Source organism: Onychomys torridus, chromosome 20 (genome assembly GCF_903995425.1).
Source record: "Onychomys torridus chromosome 20, mOncTor1.1, whole genome shotgun sequence".
NCBI classification, from domain to species: domain Eukaryota; kingdom Metazoa; phylum Chordata; class Mammalia; order Rodentia; family Cricetidae; genus Onychomys; species Onychomys torridus.
Genome location: NC_050462.1, coordinates 35,936,991 through 35,951,308, shown reverse-complemented (window position 1 = coordinate 35,951,308; position 14,318 = coordinate 35,936,991). Strand labels below are relative to the sequence as shown.

At 43.8% G+C, this 14,318-nt stretch overlaps 2 protein-coding genes across 3 annotated transcripts in view; both read left to right on the top strand.

The window, feature by feature from the left end:
• LOC118571103 (RAB3A interacting protein) overlaps positions 1–9,161 on the top strand; it is a 43,321-nt gene extending 34,160 nt beyond the window's left edge. For both annotated transcript variants that reach the window (XM_036170012.1, XM_036170011.1), the window contains exons 9-12: positions 866–978; positions 5,924–6,023; positions 6,109–6,178; positions 8,814–9,161. In XM_036170012.1, the coding sequence (XP_036025905.1) occupies positions 866–978; positions 5,924–6,023; positions 6,109–6,178; positions 8,814–8,896 (366 nt within the window). In that variant the 3' untranslated portion in view covers positions 8,897–9,161. The remainder of the gene's footprint in view (positions 1–865; positions 979–5,923; positions 6,024–6,108; positions 6,179–8,813) is intronic.
• Positions 9,162–12,098: 2,937 nt separating this feature from the next.
• The window catches only part of Myrfl (myelin regulatory factor like), a 112,593-nt gene continuing 110,373 nt past the window's right edge, over positions 12,099–14,318 (top strand). The window contains exon 1 of the mRNA XM_036169411.1: positions 12,099–12,250. Coding sequence (XP_036025304.1) covers positions 12,099–12,250 — 152 coding nt within the window. The remainder of the gene's footprint in view (positions 12,251–14,318) is intronic.

Below are 14,318 nucleotides of genomic sequence, written 5' to 3'. Positions count from 1 at the left end.
CCTAAGCCAGAACAGAAATAGGTTCATAAATAAGCAGGAAAAACAATGCTAACTTGGCCCTTGTTGCAGAATTAAGAGCAAGAATGAAGTAGGCAGATTAAAAACATTTCAGAGGATCAGGTAGTATATAAATCATAGACAGCTGTAAAGTCATAATGTGAGTTTGCTCTTATATGTGACAAGTTTGTCTCCAAACATAGCCTGTCAACTAATGTTTAAGGAATTCAGTCGTGAGAGTCTTATCTAAGCCTTCTGAAGATCAAGCTGTAGCGTCCTTGTAAGGAGAATTGCAGATGTGCACTGTACTGAGTGGGTGTGGGCCTGCATTGCCTACCATTCACTGTGCTGGTAACCTCCCCAGGAGGAACCCAGACCTCTTACTTCCTGTTTATCAGAGGAGACTTCTGGGGAAAAAAATGTTAATTTTTTCTTATAGATTTTTATACCTGTAAATACAAGTTGAGAAAATACATAGGTAAAATTGGTACATATTGCTAATATAAAGGACTAGTATTTATTGTATGAATTTAGTAGGATATAGCATTAGGATGTTAATTTTGAAGTGGCTTTTGTGTGGCTGTGTAATCTTGGGTAAGGAATGGATAGAGACTGGAATTAATACCTTTAATCCTCTTCCCGTTAATACAAGAACTTCTTCCACTGTGACTTGGTTGCCCATCATAACTGCTTGAATTATGAAAGGAATTCAACTGAGATTGTGATTGGAGCTTTTTCTCCCTTCTTGGTGGTGGCTGAGGCCAAGTTTGTGAAATTGAAGGAAGACAAGCTTATACTTACTACCTGATTTTGATTTTTTTTTTTTTTCTGCCAGCATTTAATTCTTGTTGTTGGTTTTTGTCTTAAGCTGGCTTCAGCTGTCCTGGAGGCAGTGGAGAACAACACTCTAAGCATCGAACCCGTGGGGCTGCAGCCCATCCGATTCGTGAAGGCTTCCGCTGTGGAATGTGGAGGACCAAAGTAGGTTTTCACACCCACGCCTTGTGGGGAAGAGTGAGTTCTCCAAGGTGTTTGTGTTGTGGTGTTGTGTTTATTCATTTGCGTCTTGTAAATGTGATTGTTCTCCTCCTCCTCAGTCTCTTCTTGGTGTCTGTGGCCCAAAGACGAATCCCCAGATGGGATTGGTGCTCTTCAAAGTTAAGCTTATTTCCCCCGACAAAGTTGTGGTCTGTTTGGTAAAGAAAGGTGTGTGCACGGTTCATCAAGAGAAAGGTGGTGCATTCTTAGATTTCAGTGTGGCTGTGGAGGCTGAGAAGAACCCAAGGGAAGAAGGCCACTGGTACTGACTTAGGCGAGAGGTAGGCATGGGCTTCTCCAGAGAAGCATCCTCTCAGCAGCAGAGTGCACGCTGGGGATGCAGGTGGGCTAAGGGTGAGAAAGAAGTGGGCTTCACAGTCCGTCTCATGAATTGCTGGCCAAACTTTGGTTTTGACAGAGTGAACGCGTTATCTATGAACAGTTGAGTTGGTATAAATACTTGGGTCTTAGGACTGCCATCAAAACCAGTTTGGGAAGGTACTGACTTAGAACTGGTCTAACCAGGAGTCAAAACAGGGCACCAGGAGCTGGAGAGACAGCTCGGTGCTAAGTGGTTAGCAGCACTTGATGCTCCTGAGAGAACTCCAGTTCAGTCCTAGCGCCCACATCAGGCAGTCCCCAAATCCCTGTAACTCAGATCTGATGCCTCTGGTCTGCGTGGACTCCAGCACTTATGTGAACATACCCACACACAGACCCGATATATATACATACATAATTTAAAAAATAGTCCCTACGTGTAACACGGATTTTTCTAAAGGTCTTATAATAAAAAACCTGGAGCCAGATATTGGGGTAAGTGCTGAGAGATCAGAGAGACAAAGGAACAAGCCTCAGCCACCTCTTCTTACCTCACCAACTCCTCAGCCTGAAAGGCTTTCTATCCGAAAGGCCTCTAGCCGAAGGGGACGCTTGTGCCGAAAAGCCTTTAGTTCCTGTCTCCTCACACCTTATGTACCTTTCTCCGCCCAGCCATCACTTCCTGGGATTAAAGGCATGTGTGCTTCCCAGTAGTGGGATTAAAGGCGTGTGCCACCACTGCCTGGCTCTGTTTCTCTCCTAGACTGAGTCAATCTCATGTAGTCCAGGGTGGCTTTGAACTTACAGAGATCCAGATGGATCTCTGCCTCCCGAGTGCTAAAGGTGTGTGCCACCATTGCCTGGCTTTTTCTGTTTTGTGATCTTCAGGCAAGTTTATTAGGGTACATAATACATCACCACACCTATGTTCCATATTATTTCTACAAAAGATTCTGAAATCGGTGGATCGTTTGGTCTTCCTCATGTGACAGGTATTTGGAGATTATGAATTATCAAAGGGAGGGCAACTATCTCACAGCAGGGCAGGTTTTCCCACCCAGTCCTCTGTAAAGGCCTGAAACCTCCGGGAAGGGTTTTTGCCCCAAACCAGCATGTAATCGTGCCTTAACTTCCGTTTTAAAAATGACAGGGTGAGCTTTTGAGGGAGACTGGAAGCCCAGAGAGCTCACGGGGTCCTCAGCTCCCGCCAGGCTGTTGTGATGCTGGGTCCTGGTGAGTCTGTTGAGAGGTGGTGAGCTGTCTCTGTTGCTGCTCACACATTCTCAGGATGATTACAGGGTGTTGGCACCACGTGTCTGCTTGGCTAGTATAACTGGTCTTGAGTGTGTTGGGAGCCTCACATCTACTCAGAGTTGTTGTCGTGTTGTGACCTCAGTGACCCCTGAATTTTAGGGGAATTTATAGTATTAATTTCTACAAACACCAAATAGTTTCCTTTTGGCCCTACAGCCTCTGAAATGGAAAATCAGATATAATGACAGCAATGTCTATACTTTGAAGATCTGAATCATACCTTATTTTAAATATAATATGTGGCAGTTTTTACTGCAGAATTTGTATTTGCTTGTATTATGTCACGCATACTATACATAATGAAAGTATATTCCAAATGATGGCAAATGGTGCTGTGGACTAACATGGTTTTAGTAAACCAATTAGGTTCGATTTAGAGGGCAATTTACATACAGTGGTTATGGGGATGGTCAGGGAAGGCATTTGTGGGACATACATGTATATTCTGTGTAGAACTGAAGGGAGAGGTGGTCTTCTCTTTTTATTAGTACGTTTTCTTTTCTTTCCGTGGGGCAGAATGTTCTGGTGTGGGTGTGAAGTCACAGTATAACTCGTGGGAGTTGGTTCCGCCCCTACTGTGTGGCTTCCAGGGACTGAATTCAGACTCACACTCTACAGCTAGTGCCTTTACCCAGTGAGCCATCTTGCTGGCTCAGGTATCGCACTGTTACACAAACTGCAAGGTCAAGACCCGGCCACGTCTCTTGGGGACCAGGTTTCAAAAATGTGATTAAAGAAATGGCACCGTGCTGTAAGAATTTTGAGAAAGGCATGACCACTCTAGTGATTAGGGACTCCCCTGGATGTGGAGAGGTGTGTGTGTGTGTGTGTGTGTGTGTGTGTGTGTGTGTGTGTGTGTGTGTGTGTGTTTGAGACAGGGTCTCACTATATAGCTCTGGCTGTCCTGGAACTCACAGATCTGCCAGCCTCTGCCTCTCGAGGCTGGGATTAAAGGTGTGCGCCACTCTTCCCAGCTAGGAGGTAGAGAGATTTGGTCCAGGGTTTGGGGTGTGGGTGGAACTGGATAAATCCAACAGGAAAACAGTCTGTTGAGAGAGAGGATGGGTAAGACAGGGAGGAAGGAGAAAGATGTGACAGATGAAAGACCAGAATTGGATGGGGTTGGGGCTGGAAGAAGGAGGAAGTTAGAGATGACTAACCACTTGAAGAATGGTTGGAAGCGTCTTGGAAATTAGTAGAGAAAGTTCTGGCTTGAAAGAAGCTGTGGACCTGGATTTATGTGCAGCCATCCCCATGTGACAAGACAAGCGAGGGTCTGAGCTCTCGAGACCAGAGCTGTGGAAAGTACTGCAGTGGTAGCGTGTTCTTTTTTTCTTTTAAATTTTTCTTTACTCATTTTACATACCAACCACAGATCCCCCTCTAACCCCTCCTCCCACTCCCCCGACTTTCCCTTGACCCACCTAAGTCCTCCTATGGGGGGGCGCAGCAAAGCCTGGCACATTCATTTGAGGCAGGGCCCAGCCCCTCCCCCATACACCCAGCGTGAGCGAGGAGCAATAAGTAGCGTGTTCTACGACAGCATCAGAGAGAAGGGCAGGCGAGCATTAAGTCCCAAATCAAACGTGTATTGACTGACTGTGTTAGCATTTAGAAATGGCCATCTAAGAAATGCTGTTTTTGGGTTGGGGATTTAGCTCAGTGGTAGAACGCTTGCCTAGCAAGTGCAAGGCCCTGGGTTCGGTCCTCAGCTCTGGAAAAAAAAAGAAATGCTGTTTTTAAAGGCAGTTGGAGAAAAACTTTTAGTAGGGGTGAAGAAACATATGCCTACACACAGAAAGACCCTTCACAGAACAGAGCGGGGACTTGGCAAGCCAGAGCTTGGTCCTCCCTGCGAAGGGGACTTCTCATTTTATTATTCTAAAAATTAATCCCTGAGAAAATTTAGCAAAATCCTTTCAAAATGTGACAAGATGCTAAAAGAAAAATAAATTTTCAGAATTAGTTATAACTTGTTTTGGTTTTTTGGTTTGTTTTTTGATTAAAGGGTTGTTTTCCTTCTGAATAAGTTACACTTTTTGCAAGGTACAAGGACTTTCAACTTAAATTTACTGACCTCTGACCCTTCCTAAGCTAGTAGTTAGTACTTTGAAATATTGCCACAGAGCATAAAGCAGTTTGCAGGTGTGTGTGTGTGTGTGTGTGTGCATGTGTGTGTGTGTAAGTGTGCACAGTAAGTAATCTTTTTGAAAAGAATTAAAAGATAATGTCTTTTCAAAGAGATTTGCAGGGCCACCTCTAAAATTACACTGTTCCAAATTATATATTTTACACTTGGTTTCTTAATGTGGAGGAACATTTGGGTTGTGTTTCCTTTAGGTAGAACTGAAATCTAATGTAGTTCATATATATTGTTTTTCTCTGTTGTGTAATTTGTAATGTCACGTCAGGTGCTGTGGTGCTGATTTTACTGAGAGCTGTGCTAATCTTGCATTGACAAAGACTGGTAGTTGTGTCTGCTCAGGTTCCCAGCTGACTAGGTTGACAGCCAGGCTGCTGCAAAGTCCAGCCTGCTAACCTGCTTCCCTCGTGGAACGGCATGGTGACAAGTGGCCCATCACTTAGGGAGCGGTCAGTGAATGGCTGCTTGGTGCCAGGCCTTCAAGGGGAGTAAGCCACAGTATATCCTCAAGAACTCATCCAGCCAGAAGGGCCGCAGGTAGAAAGGATGGTGTGAGATGGACCTCTCACACAGGTATGAAGGTTTCCTGCTGAAATCTTATTCTTTAAACTTCTTAGGTGGCATACTAAATGCAGCCAAACCTACTAATCAAACCCTGCAAACCACTAGCAATGGTTTTTAAGACTTGAGTCATCTTGATTAGATTCTTTTCAGCGAGGAAGATGAAGTTATGTTAGCAGGCAGAGTGCTGACCTGCAGCTGCTGCCTCATTTGTAGATTTGCTCTCAGCTACGGCATGTATGGAAAACATCTGTGTCTGTTTCCAGATGCAGGCTCAGTGTTACGGTCCTAAGCCTGTACAGGAACATAAGTCCACAGGGCAGGGACTTGGTGCTTTTCATTACGGTGGTCCAGCATCCAGAATAGGCTTGACACACATTAGGTTCTCAGATATTTTCTATCTTAATGAAGAGACAACTTGTGAAAAAAAAAAAGAGGTGTGTGTGTGTGCATGTGTGTGTGTGTGTGTGTGTGTGTGCGTGTGTGTGCGCGCGCGTGCGAGCAAATGCTTTTAATTACAAAACAAAATTGAAATTTGTTATTTTGCAGAAAATGTGCTCTCACTGGCCAGAGTAAGTCCTGTAAGCACAGAATTAAAGTAGGGGACTCAAGCAACTATTACTATATTTCTCCTTTTTGCAGATACAGGGTAAGTAACACCACGACCATGATGTTTAATAATGTTTGCTTTGCTGTAAAACTGACTGGTACTGACCCCTCTCCCTTCATCCTAGATCACTTCTGTGTGTAACTTTTTTACGTACATTCGGTATATTCAGCAGGGGCTTGTGAAACAGCAGGATGGTGAGTGCTCTCAGTTCATTGTGAACATTTACGGTGAAGTTTAGCCAATCAGGACAAGCAATGTGCAGAAACAAACTGTTGGACCTGCGGTCCCAGTGAATTGCCCTTGTAGTTCTAACAAAAATGTGTGGATGCTTTAGAGGAGAAATGTGTCTTCCAAAAATGATGTTTTTATTTCCCTCTTGAGTTTTGAGCAGAACCAGTTTTACCTTGCCAGGGATATATGATAAGTCAAACTATAAATGTAAAGGGTGTCTGGAGCTTACTGCATTTACCCCTTGAAGGACTAAATGGCAGCTACTTGGGAGGTTGGGACAGGAGGATAACAGATTGAAGGCCATCAAGAACTGTAGGATGAGTTCAAGGCCAGCTTAAGCAAGTTAATGGCAAAAACGTTGGGTTGGGTGTAGCTCAGTGGTAGAGTGAAGTCCCCGTTTGGTTGCCAGTACTTGGAGGTGTGTCTGTGAGAATGAGCAAGCTCTACAAGTGGTTAGATTTACTCTCATTGATGGGAAGTGTAAGGGGCCAAGTGTCGGTTTCCTGTGGTTTCCACTTTCACGTGTGACTTTAGAAGGCATTGATGTGATGATTCTGAACAGAGAGATCACCGCATTCTGAAGCAGCAGAAACGGATGCGCTGACTTGCGGTTGTGTTAAGATTTCAGTGTCGCCTTCCAGGGTTGCTAACGACTGTAACCCAGAGTCTTAAGTACCCAGCATGAAGGCTGGAGCCTCCTGAGGGCTACAGAGCACACTTACTGAGTGCACATGACTGTTTCAGGACTGAAGGGAGAGCCGTCTTTTTGTATTTGACATTGCGGGAAATTCTCCATGTAGATTTTTATAGGTGTTGAAAATATTTCTGTACTGCAAGATTAATTCTTTTCAGTCACATACACGAGTGAAAAAATTTATGGAAAAATTAGACTGGCCAAGACTCAATTCAGTCCTTATGGCTCGGGTATATCGAACTGCCATATTTATTTAGAATTGCATATGATTAATTTTAATGTATAAAGGAGGCATGGGACCAATCTCTAATGTTGGAGCAAAAGGCTATGAAACAAAAGTAGTTTGTAAATGTGTAATGGTTTTTATAATTTTAATAACATCTTGTGAATACCCATTGATGGATAATATGATGGAAATTTTCTCCTTGTGAGAATAAAAGATTTGAGGGAAGTCTGAAAACAATTTGCTTCATGAAAATAGGAAGAAAGTGTCTTGAATGGAGTGACAGATGTGATATTCCCACTGGTTTCTGTTATTTTTGCACTTCATGTATCTAGTATACAGCATATACCATGTGGGGCCCTTATATAAAGCTAAAATTTTAATTTTAAAGCCTATTCATTATCTGAGCCTTGTATTTAAAAAAAAAAAAAAAAAAGGATTAGGGTCACTTAAATCCAAGGCACAGTTGCTCGGCCTTTGTACTGCAGCCTGGCCACCTTAACCCCCCAAACACAAACGCTACAAGATACCAAACATCGAGTATGGACGTAATACCACAAGTAGGCAGACCATCCTGACCTTATAGTCAGAATGCGTGTACAATACAAATCCTACTTTTAGGCGTTGCATAGAAGAGCCACAGGAAACTCTTCTTTTGAGACAGGGTCTCACTCTGTAGCTCTGTGTGTTCTGGAACTTGTTGTGTACAACAGACTGGCCTCAGATTCATAGGAATCCTCCTGTCTCTGCCTCTGGAGCCACCACACAAGCTCCACATTGAATCCTTTTCATTTTGAGTTGGAAGTTGGGCTCTTTCCCCAAGGTTATCTCATTGTGTCTTTGCAAATGTTTGTTTTAAGTTAAAATCTGGTCCCTTTCTTCCCATAAGTAGTTCAGATAATGAATACTTTCTTGTATTGCTACTTTGAGCTTGGATAATTATGAGTGTGTGTGAGTGTGTGTGTGTGTGGGGGGGGGTTGGGTGTGTTATAGCGTATTTTAGAGCATCTCTGGCCTCTACTCATTAGATACCGGTAGAACCTCAAGACACAACAGTGAAAAGGGTTTTCAGACATTGCCAGATGTGCTTTAGGGACAGATCTCCCTGATGAGACCACTGAGGAGTCAGCGCGTGCTGACCACAGACCTTGTATTGCTTGAAGCACAGAGCCCTCCTCCCCCACTTGGACTGGGAATTTAAAAAAGAAGTGTGGACAATGGGAATGTACAGTTGAACCTCAACATTGGTTTTTATTTCTGATTTGAGCCATACAAAACAACTTCCCTTTATCACTTCAAGGAACATTACTGACTCTTCTGTGTCCTGGGAGAATAAAACATCCAAGGAAGAGCACCCCAGTACATCCAAGGAAGACTCACCAGCTGAATAACAACCACCTTTGGATAACTGAGCATTAACGTACTGAAGGAGGGAACAGAATTAGCGTTTACTCTAGACATTGAAATGCCTACTTTTATCTGTGTTTATCACGACAATACTAATGAGTATTGCCTAATGGCTGGTAAAGCTGGGGTGCCCACGGGAACATGGAGAAGTGTGTGAGACGTGCGCAGTGTGAGGAAAGGCCCAGCTTTGCATTTCAGCAAAGCTCACATTTTCCTTGAGGCTTGAGCAGTAATTACATGCTATGATTTACATGTCTCTTCTCTGTCTGTGCAGTTGATCAGATGTTTTGGGAAGTTATGCAGTTGAGAAAGGAGATGTCGTTGGCAAAGCTGGGATATTTCAAAGAGGAACTCTGACGCACTGCATGGGGCCGTGTGTGCTCCTCCCTGGACAACGGAACAATTGGCGGAACATTGTTATGGTTAATATTTATTTCCTAGGAGAGGACCCAAGACTTATGTCCTCTTGCACATTACACTAAGAAGCGCTGGATTTCTTTGAAAGCGACTGAGCTGTACTTACTTAATCCCTTAATGGAACACACCACAAAGAGTTGCAGGTGTGCTAGTGATGATAATTCAACACTGCAAATCAAAAGCACCAAATAAATATCAGACTGAGTGTGTGTCTCTTCCTTAGCTCTGACTCGACATAGGGTTGCAGATGCAATAGGGAGTTTTCTCATTGTACCCTGTGGGAAGCAAGGGAGGAGCCGTGTGAAGAGGACTCAGTGTGCGTCTGTGTGTACGTTGGCATTGCAACACAGGTTTGAATTTGTTTTGTTTTCCACCGTGAGGTTTTTCTTTTATTGATTAATTTCTTTTCTATCCCGATAACATTTTCTCTCCCTCCCTCCTCTCCTCCCAGCCCCCCCCCTCCACTCCTCCTTTGCAGAAAGGTTTTTACTGAGGTTTGGAAGTTACTCAGCTTGCAGTAACCCAGTGACTTCCTTTATTGTAGTGATCTGTCAGGCAAAAAATGAAGAGCCAATAGAGCTTAACCCTAGAGGGGCATTCTTGAGCAACCTGATGTAGGGGCTCACGTTACGCATTGAGCACTATCATGGAATGGAAGGATATTAAGTCAATAAACAGTGTCATGGTCTAAAAGAACAGTATTGCCAGTTCTGAGTTATCAGGCATCCCCTTGATCTCTAAGTTTTAACTAAAGTCGACATGAAGGAACCACTAACATAGTTCCTACAAGTAAAAAGAGGTTCATGATGGAGACAAAGTATAAGAAAGGAGACCCCACTTGACTGTCTCCAGTGAGAACACTGCTGCTCACAGCTTTGGAGAAAAGCCTTGGACTTTGAGATGTTTTCTGCTCCCACACTCAGCTCTGAAACAAAAAGACTTGCTTTATCGATTGTGTGAGTGTGTGTGTGTGTGAATGTTTACATGTGTGTATGTGCATCACACTCGTGCCTGGTGCACACAGAGGCCAGAAGACGGAGTCAAGCCGGGGACTGGAGATGCCGACAGTTGTGAGCAGCCAGGTGGGCACTGGGAACTGAACTTAGGTTCTCTGCAAGAGCCTCGAGCCTTCTCTCCAGCCCTTCCTTCTTGTTTTATAAATAAATAAAATTTCTCTGTGATTAGACCTCCAGATCCTAAAAAGAAGGTTTTTACAGTTTGTGTATTTATGTGGGGGCCTGCCTGTGCATTGGAGGTACATGACAGCTTTTGGGAATCTGTTCTCTCCTCCCCCTGTATAGTTTCCAGTGATCAACAAACTCAGGACATCAAGCTTGGTGACAACACCTTTACCTGGTGAGCCTTTTCTCTGGTGCAGATCTCCACACCCTGATCACTGTATGTTGATTGTAATTAAATAATTTGTTTCTAGAGATTGGGTTGTTTTCAGTTCTTTACATACCCTGATGTTGTGATGAGTCACCTTATGCATGCATACTTCTCTGAACATTGTGGGGCTTCCTGTGTGTTCATGCCTAGTGTTTAAGGATGTTTGTGCTCATGGCCAGATTGCCCGTTAGAAATCTGAACCACCCACAGAATCAAATTGAATGTGTTCATTCAAGGATTCAGAAGCTTTTCTACAAAATCACTTTTGGAGACAGTATATAAGTAAGAGAAACAAGTTCAGAAGATGCTAGAATTGAAAGAAAAAAGTGGGGCTTCATGTGTAGCTGACTGGTAGAGTACCTGCCCACCATGCACAGAGCCCGCCCTGGTGCTTCCATCCCTAGTACCACAAAACATCCAAACGAACCAGGTATTTGGGCAAAGCTCGTTGCTAGCGGAGATGAGAAAACTACAGGAAGACAAGGAACAGCAGGCCTCTGACTATCCTGAAGGGACACTTTCCAGCAGTGGCATGGGCACCGACCGGGAATTGTAGAGTTTCATTAGGTTTCTTACCTGCTAAAGGTGGCAGTGTCAACAGGGCAACAGGAATAGAAATGACCAAGTAGAGAAGCATATGACACGGGAATAAAAAGAAGATGCTAGAAGACGATAAAGTCGACAGTTTATTGTGTGAAGTGAGTCAAATTGGATTCAAATGTATGATATGTGTTCACAAGGCGTAGGGCAGAGGCTGACGTAAAAAGAATGGGGGAAATGAAGCAAATGGTAGTGTTTATACCAAATGTATTTATACGATTAATAGCCCAAATAGATACTAAAATAAGAAGTACCGACCCCTTGTAACTCTGCTCCTGCACTGTCTCCACTCCAGCATCCCTAGGTGTGGGGATGACCCACGGGTGGCAGGCAGGACCATGGTGACAGATGACAGTGATGAACAGCTCAACAAGGCTCTGACATCTTTGCTGACTCCTGCCCAGGCAGATGCTCTGGTCCTCTCACCGGCCAGACAGCTGCGCTCTGAGGGAGGCTCTTAAGGGATGCGCCAAGAGGACTGAGTGTCTCATTACCTGATACTGAATTGCACAGTGATCCAGCCCTCCAGACAGCTAATCTTCCAAAATATAACTGGACTTTGCGCCTACAGCATTCACTGGTGTGCTTCACTGGACAAGGTCCTAAGACGCTGTGGAGAGCTGCTCCTAAGCTTGCCTGGCACCTGTACTTCCCAGACGAGGAGGGATGCTTAGGCTTTGTTCACCAGCCTGGGAGGCATCCTTGCAGCTGGAAGCGGCCTTGTTCACTCTTGACATGTATTAGCAGGAAGGCCACCCTGCTTTGCTGGAACTGCCGTCTCGGGGATGAACAAACTGTCCACATACAGTGAAATGCCCAGGAGGGAGCTCCTCCCTGTGGAATGTTCTCCAGGGAACCTAGAAGATGCCGATATCTTAGACATGTAAAACTTGCTTATCTTGGAGGACAATCTTGATGGGATGAAGGTCTTTGGTAGCAGCTGTGTAAGGAAAGTGAAAATGACCGAATAAGTAAAAGCTGGTGCAGTTGAGGCTTTCTAAGATTGGAAGGTCAGCTTTGGCACAGAACTCCGAGGAACTGAGAAAGAAATGGGGGAGAGAGGAGAACCATGGAGGGAAAGCCCATGGGAAACAGCTGTGGGAAACAGTCCTGATGCAGCCAGTGTCCAGTTCTTGGGGGAAGGCTGGACATGATGGGGAGGATGGTGATCGCGGCGCTGGAGGATGGGGATGAGGACTATACTGACTACAATTCTGCTGACCCGGGGAGTGACCTGCAGACAGACAAACTGTCCCCATCTCTTGAGTGGCGTGGCCTCATGGCCACCATGGCTGTCCCGAGAGGGTTTGATTTAACACTTCAGGGGAAATATTTAGGAGAAGATTCTGATCACATTTGTCATTGAATTTAATCTCACCTTTAAGTTAAAAGCGAGCATTGGAGGGTGGGGGATTTAGCTCAGTGGTAGAGCGCTTGCCTAGCAAGCGCAAGGCCCTGGGTTCGATCCTCAGCTCAAAAAAAAAAAAAAAAGAAAGAAAGAAAAAGAAAAAGAAAGAAAGAAAGAAAGAAAGAAAGAAAGAAAAAGCAAGCATTGGAGATAGAAGTGACTACTACATAATACTAATACTACAAAGACAAAAAGGGGGGAGGGGATGAAGTACTGCCCGATGTCATGACTGTGCCTACAATCCTCCCTCCTCCCCCATTAGGAGGCAGGAGGATAAAGAGTTCAAAGTCATCCTTAGCTACATAGCAAGTTCAAAGCCAGCATGGACTTACTAAGACCCTATTCATTTTTTTTTTTTTTTTTCAATGGGAATGTTAGAAAATGTGTAATTTCTAAGTCTTGAATAACAACATAAGATACAAAGAGTTAGGCTTCAGAAGAAATCATATACCAATCTTTTTTTTTAGAGCAGTGGTTCTCCACCTGTGGGTCGTGACCCCCACAGGGGGGTTGAATGGCCCTTTCATGGGGTTTGCCCAAGACCATTGGAACGCACAGATGTTTACATTATTCATAACAGTAGCAAAATTACAGGAAGTAGCAATGAAAAAAATTTGATGGTTGCGGGCGGGGGGGGGGGATGATCAGCACAACATGAGCTGTATCAAAGGCTCACAGAGTTAGGAAGGGTGAGGCCACTGATTGAGATCGAGCAAAGTGGTGGAATGAAATCACGGAAAATAAGACCCGTGGAGTAAAGAAGGGAATCTGGAACACCCGAGCAAGAACACATGGACAACAAAACAAAAGTTGACTGAAAAAAATTGAGAAAAACTTTAGGCAAGTTTATCATGGAGAAAACCACACAGATCGCCAATGTTGGGAATGGAGACAGTTGCCATTATAGATTCAGAAGACGCTAGACGCAGCGGGCATCATCAGACATGCCGGTTACCATGGAAATTCAAGCAAGGTGGAAAAGTTCCAGGAAGAAGTTGATGAACAAGAAATAAGCTTTACTATTCTTAATACGGAGATAGTTAAGATTTTCCTCACAAAGTCCTAGGCACAAATAATTTTACCAAGACCAATGGGGTATTCTGATATGCAAATTTACCACATAGTAAGATAATGCCAGCCAGAGCCAAACTAATATCACATTGATAGTAGCACCACATAGAATCAATGTGAAGAATGAAAGGTATGGGTTTATATAGTCATGAACCTAACACAGGGACCAGATGAAATATTGTCTCAAGAATGCAGCAAAGTGGCATATTAGAAAAATGACCTCCTTTGCTGTAGAATGAAAATAAAAAGCCAATTGATCAATAGATGCAAAAAAAAATCTGATAAAATCAATACCTGCTAAAAATAACGGAGTCATCTTTAAGTGGGAGAGTAATTTCAATATGATAAGGATGCCTGAAAATCCTGTAATCACTATTCTTGGGAGAAGAACATGAAGAACTTTAAAACAATCAACAAGGTAAAGGCTTGGAGCGAAAAAGACCCACAATGGAGGAAATCTCACAAGGCCCCATCCCTCGATGAACTACCGACCGTGACTTCTGGGAGTGGGAGAGTGGATCGTCCTCAGGGATGAGCCCCTTAAGTGGTTATCCAGTATGAAGTAGGTAGCCCCCAAACATGAGAGCAACATTAAATGGACTCAACCGGTTGTATTATATGTCTATATGTGTGTGTGTGTTCAACAATAAAGAAGAAGAGTCCATGAACTTGAGAGGAGACGTGGGGACATGGGAGAGTTGGAGGAGAACGGAGGTGAAACGGTTATAAACACAGTACTAATATATAAAATTCTCCAAAACAATGAGCGCCTCTGTTGCACAAATTGCTAAAATGGTCTTTAAAACAAACAAAACAAAAACAAAAACAAAAAAAACCCCAGACCAGATATTGGGGTAAATGCTGAAAGATCAGAGAGACTAAGGAACAAGCCAC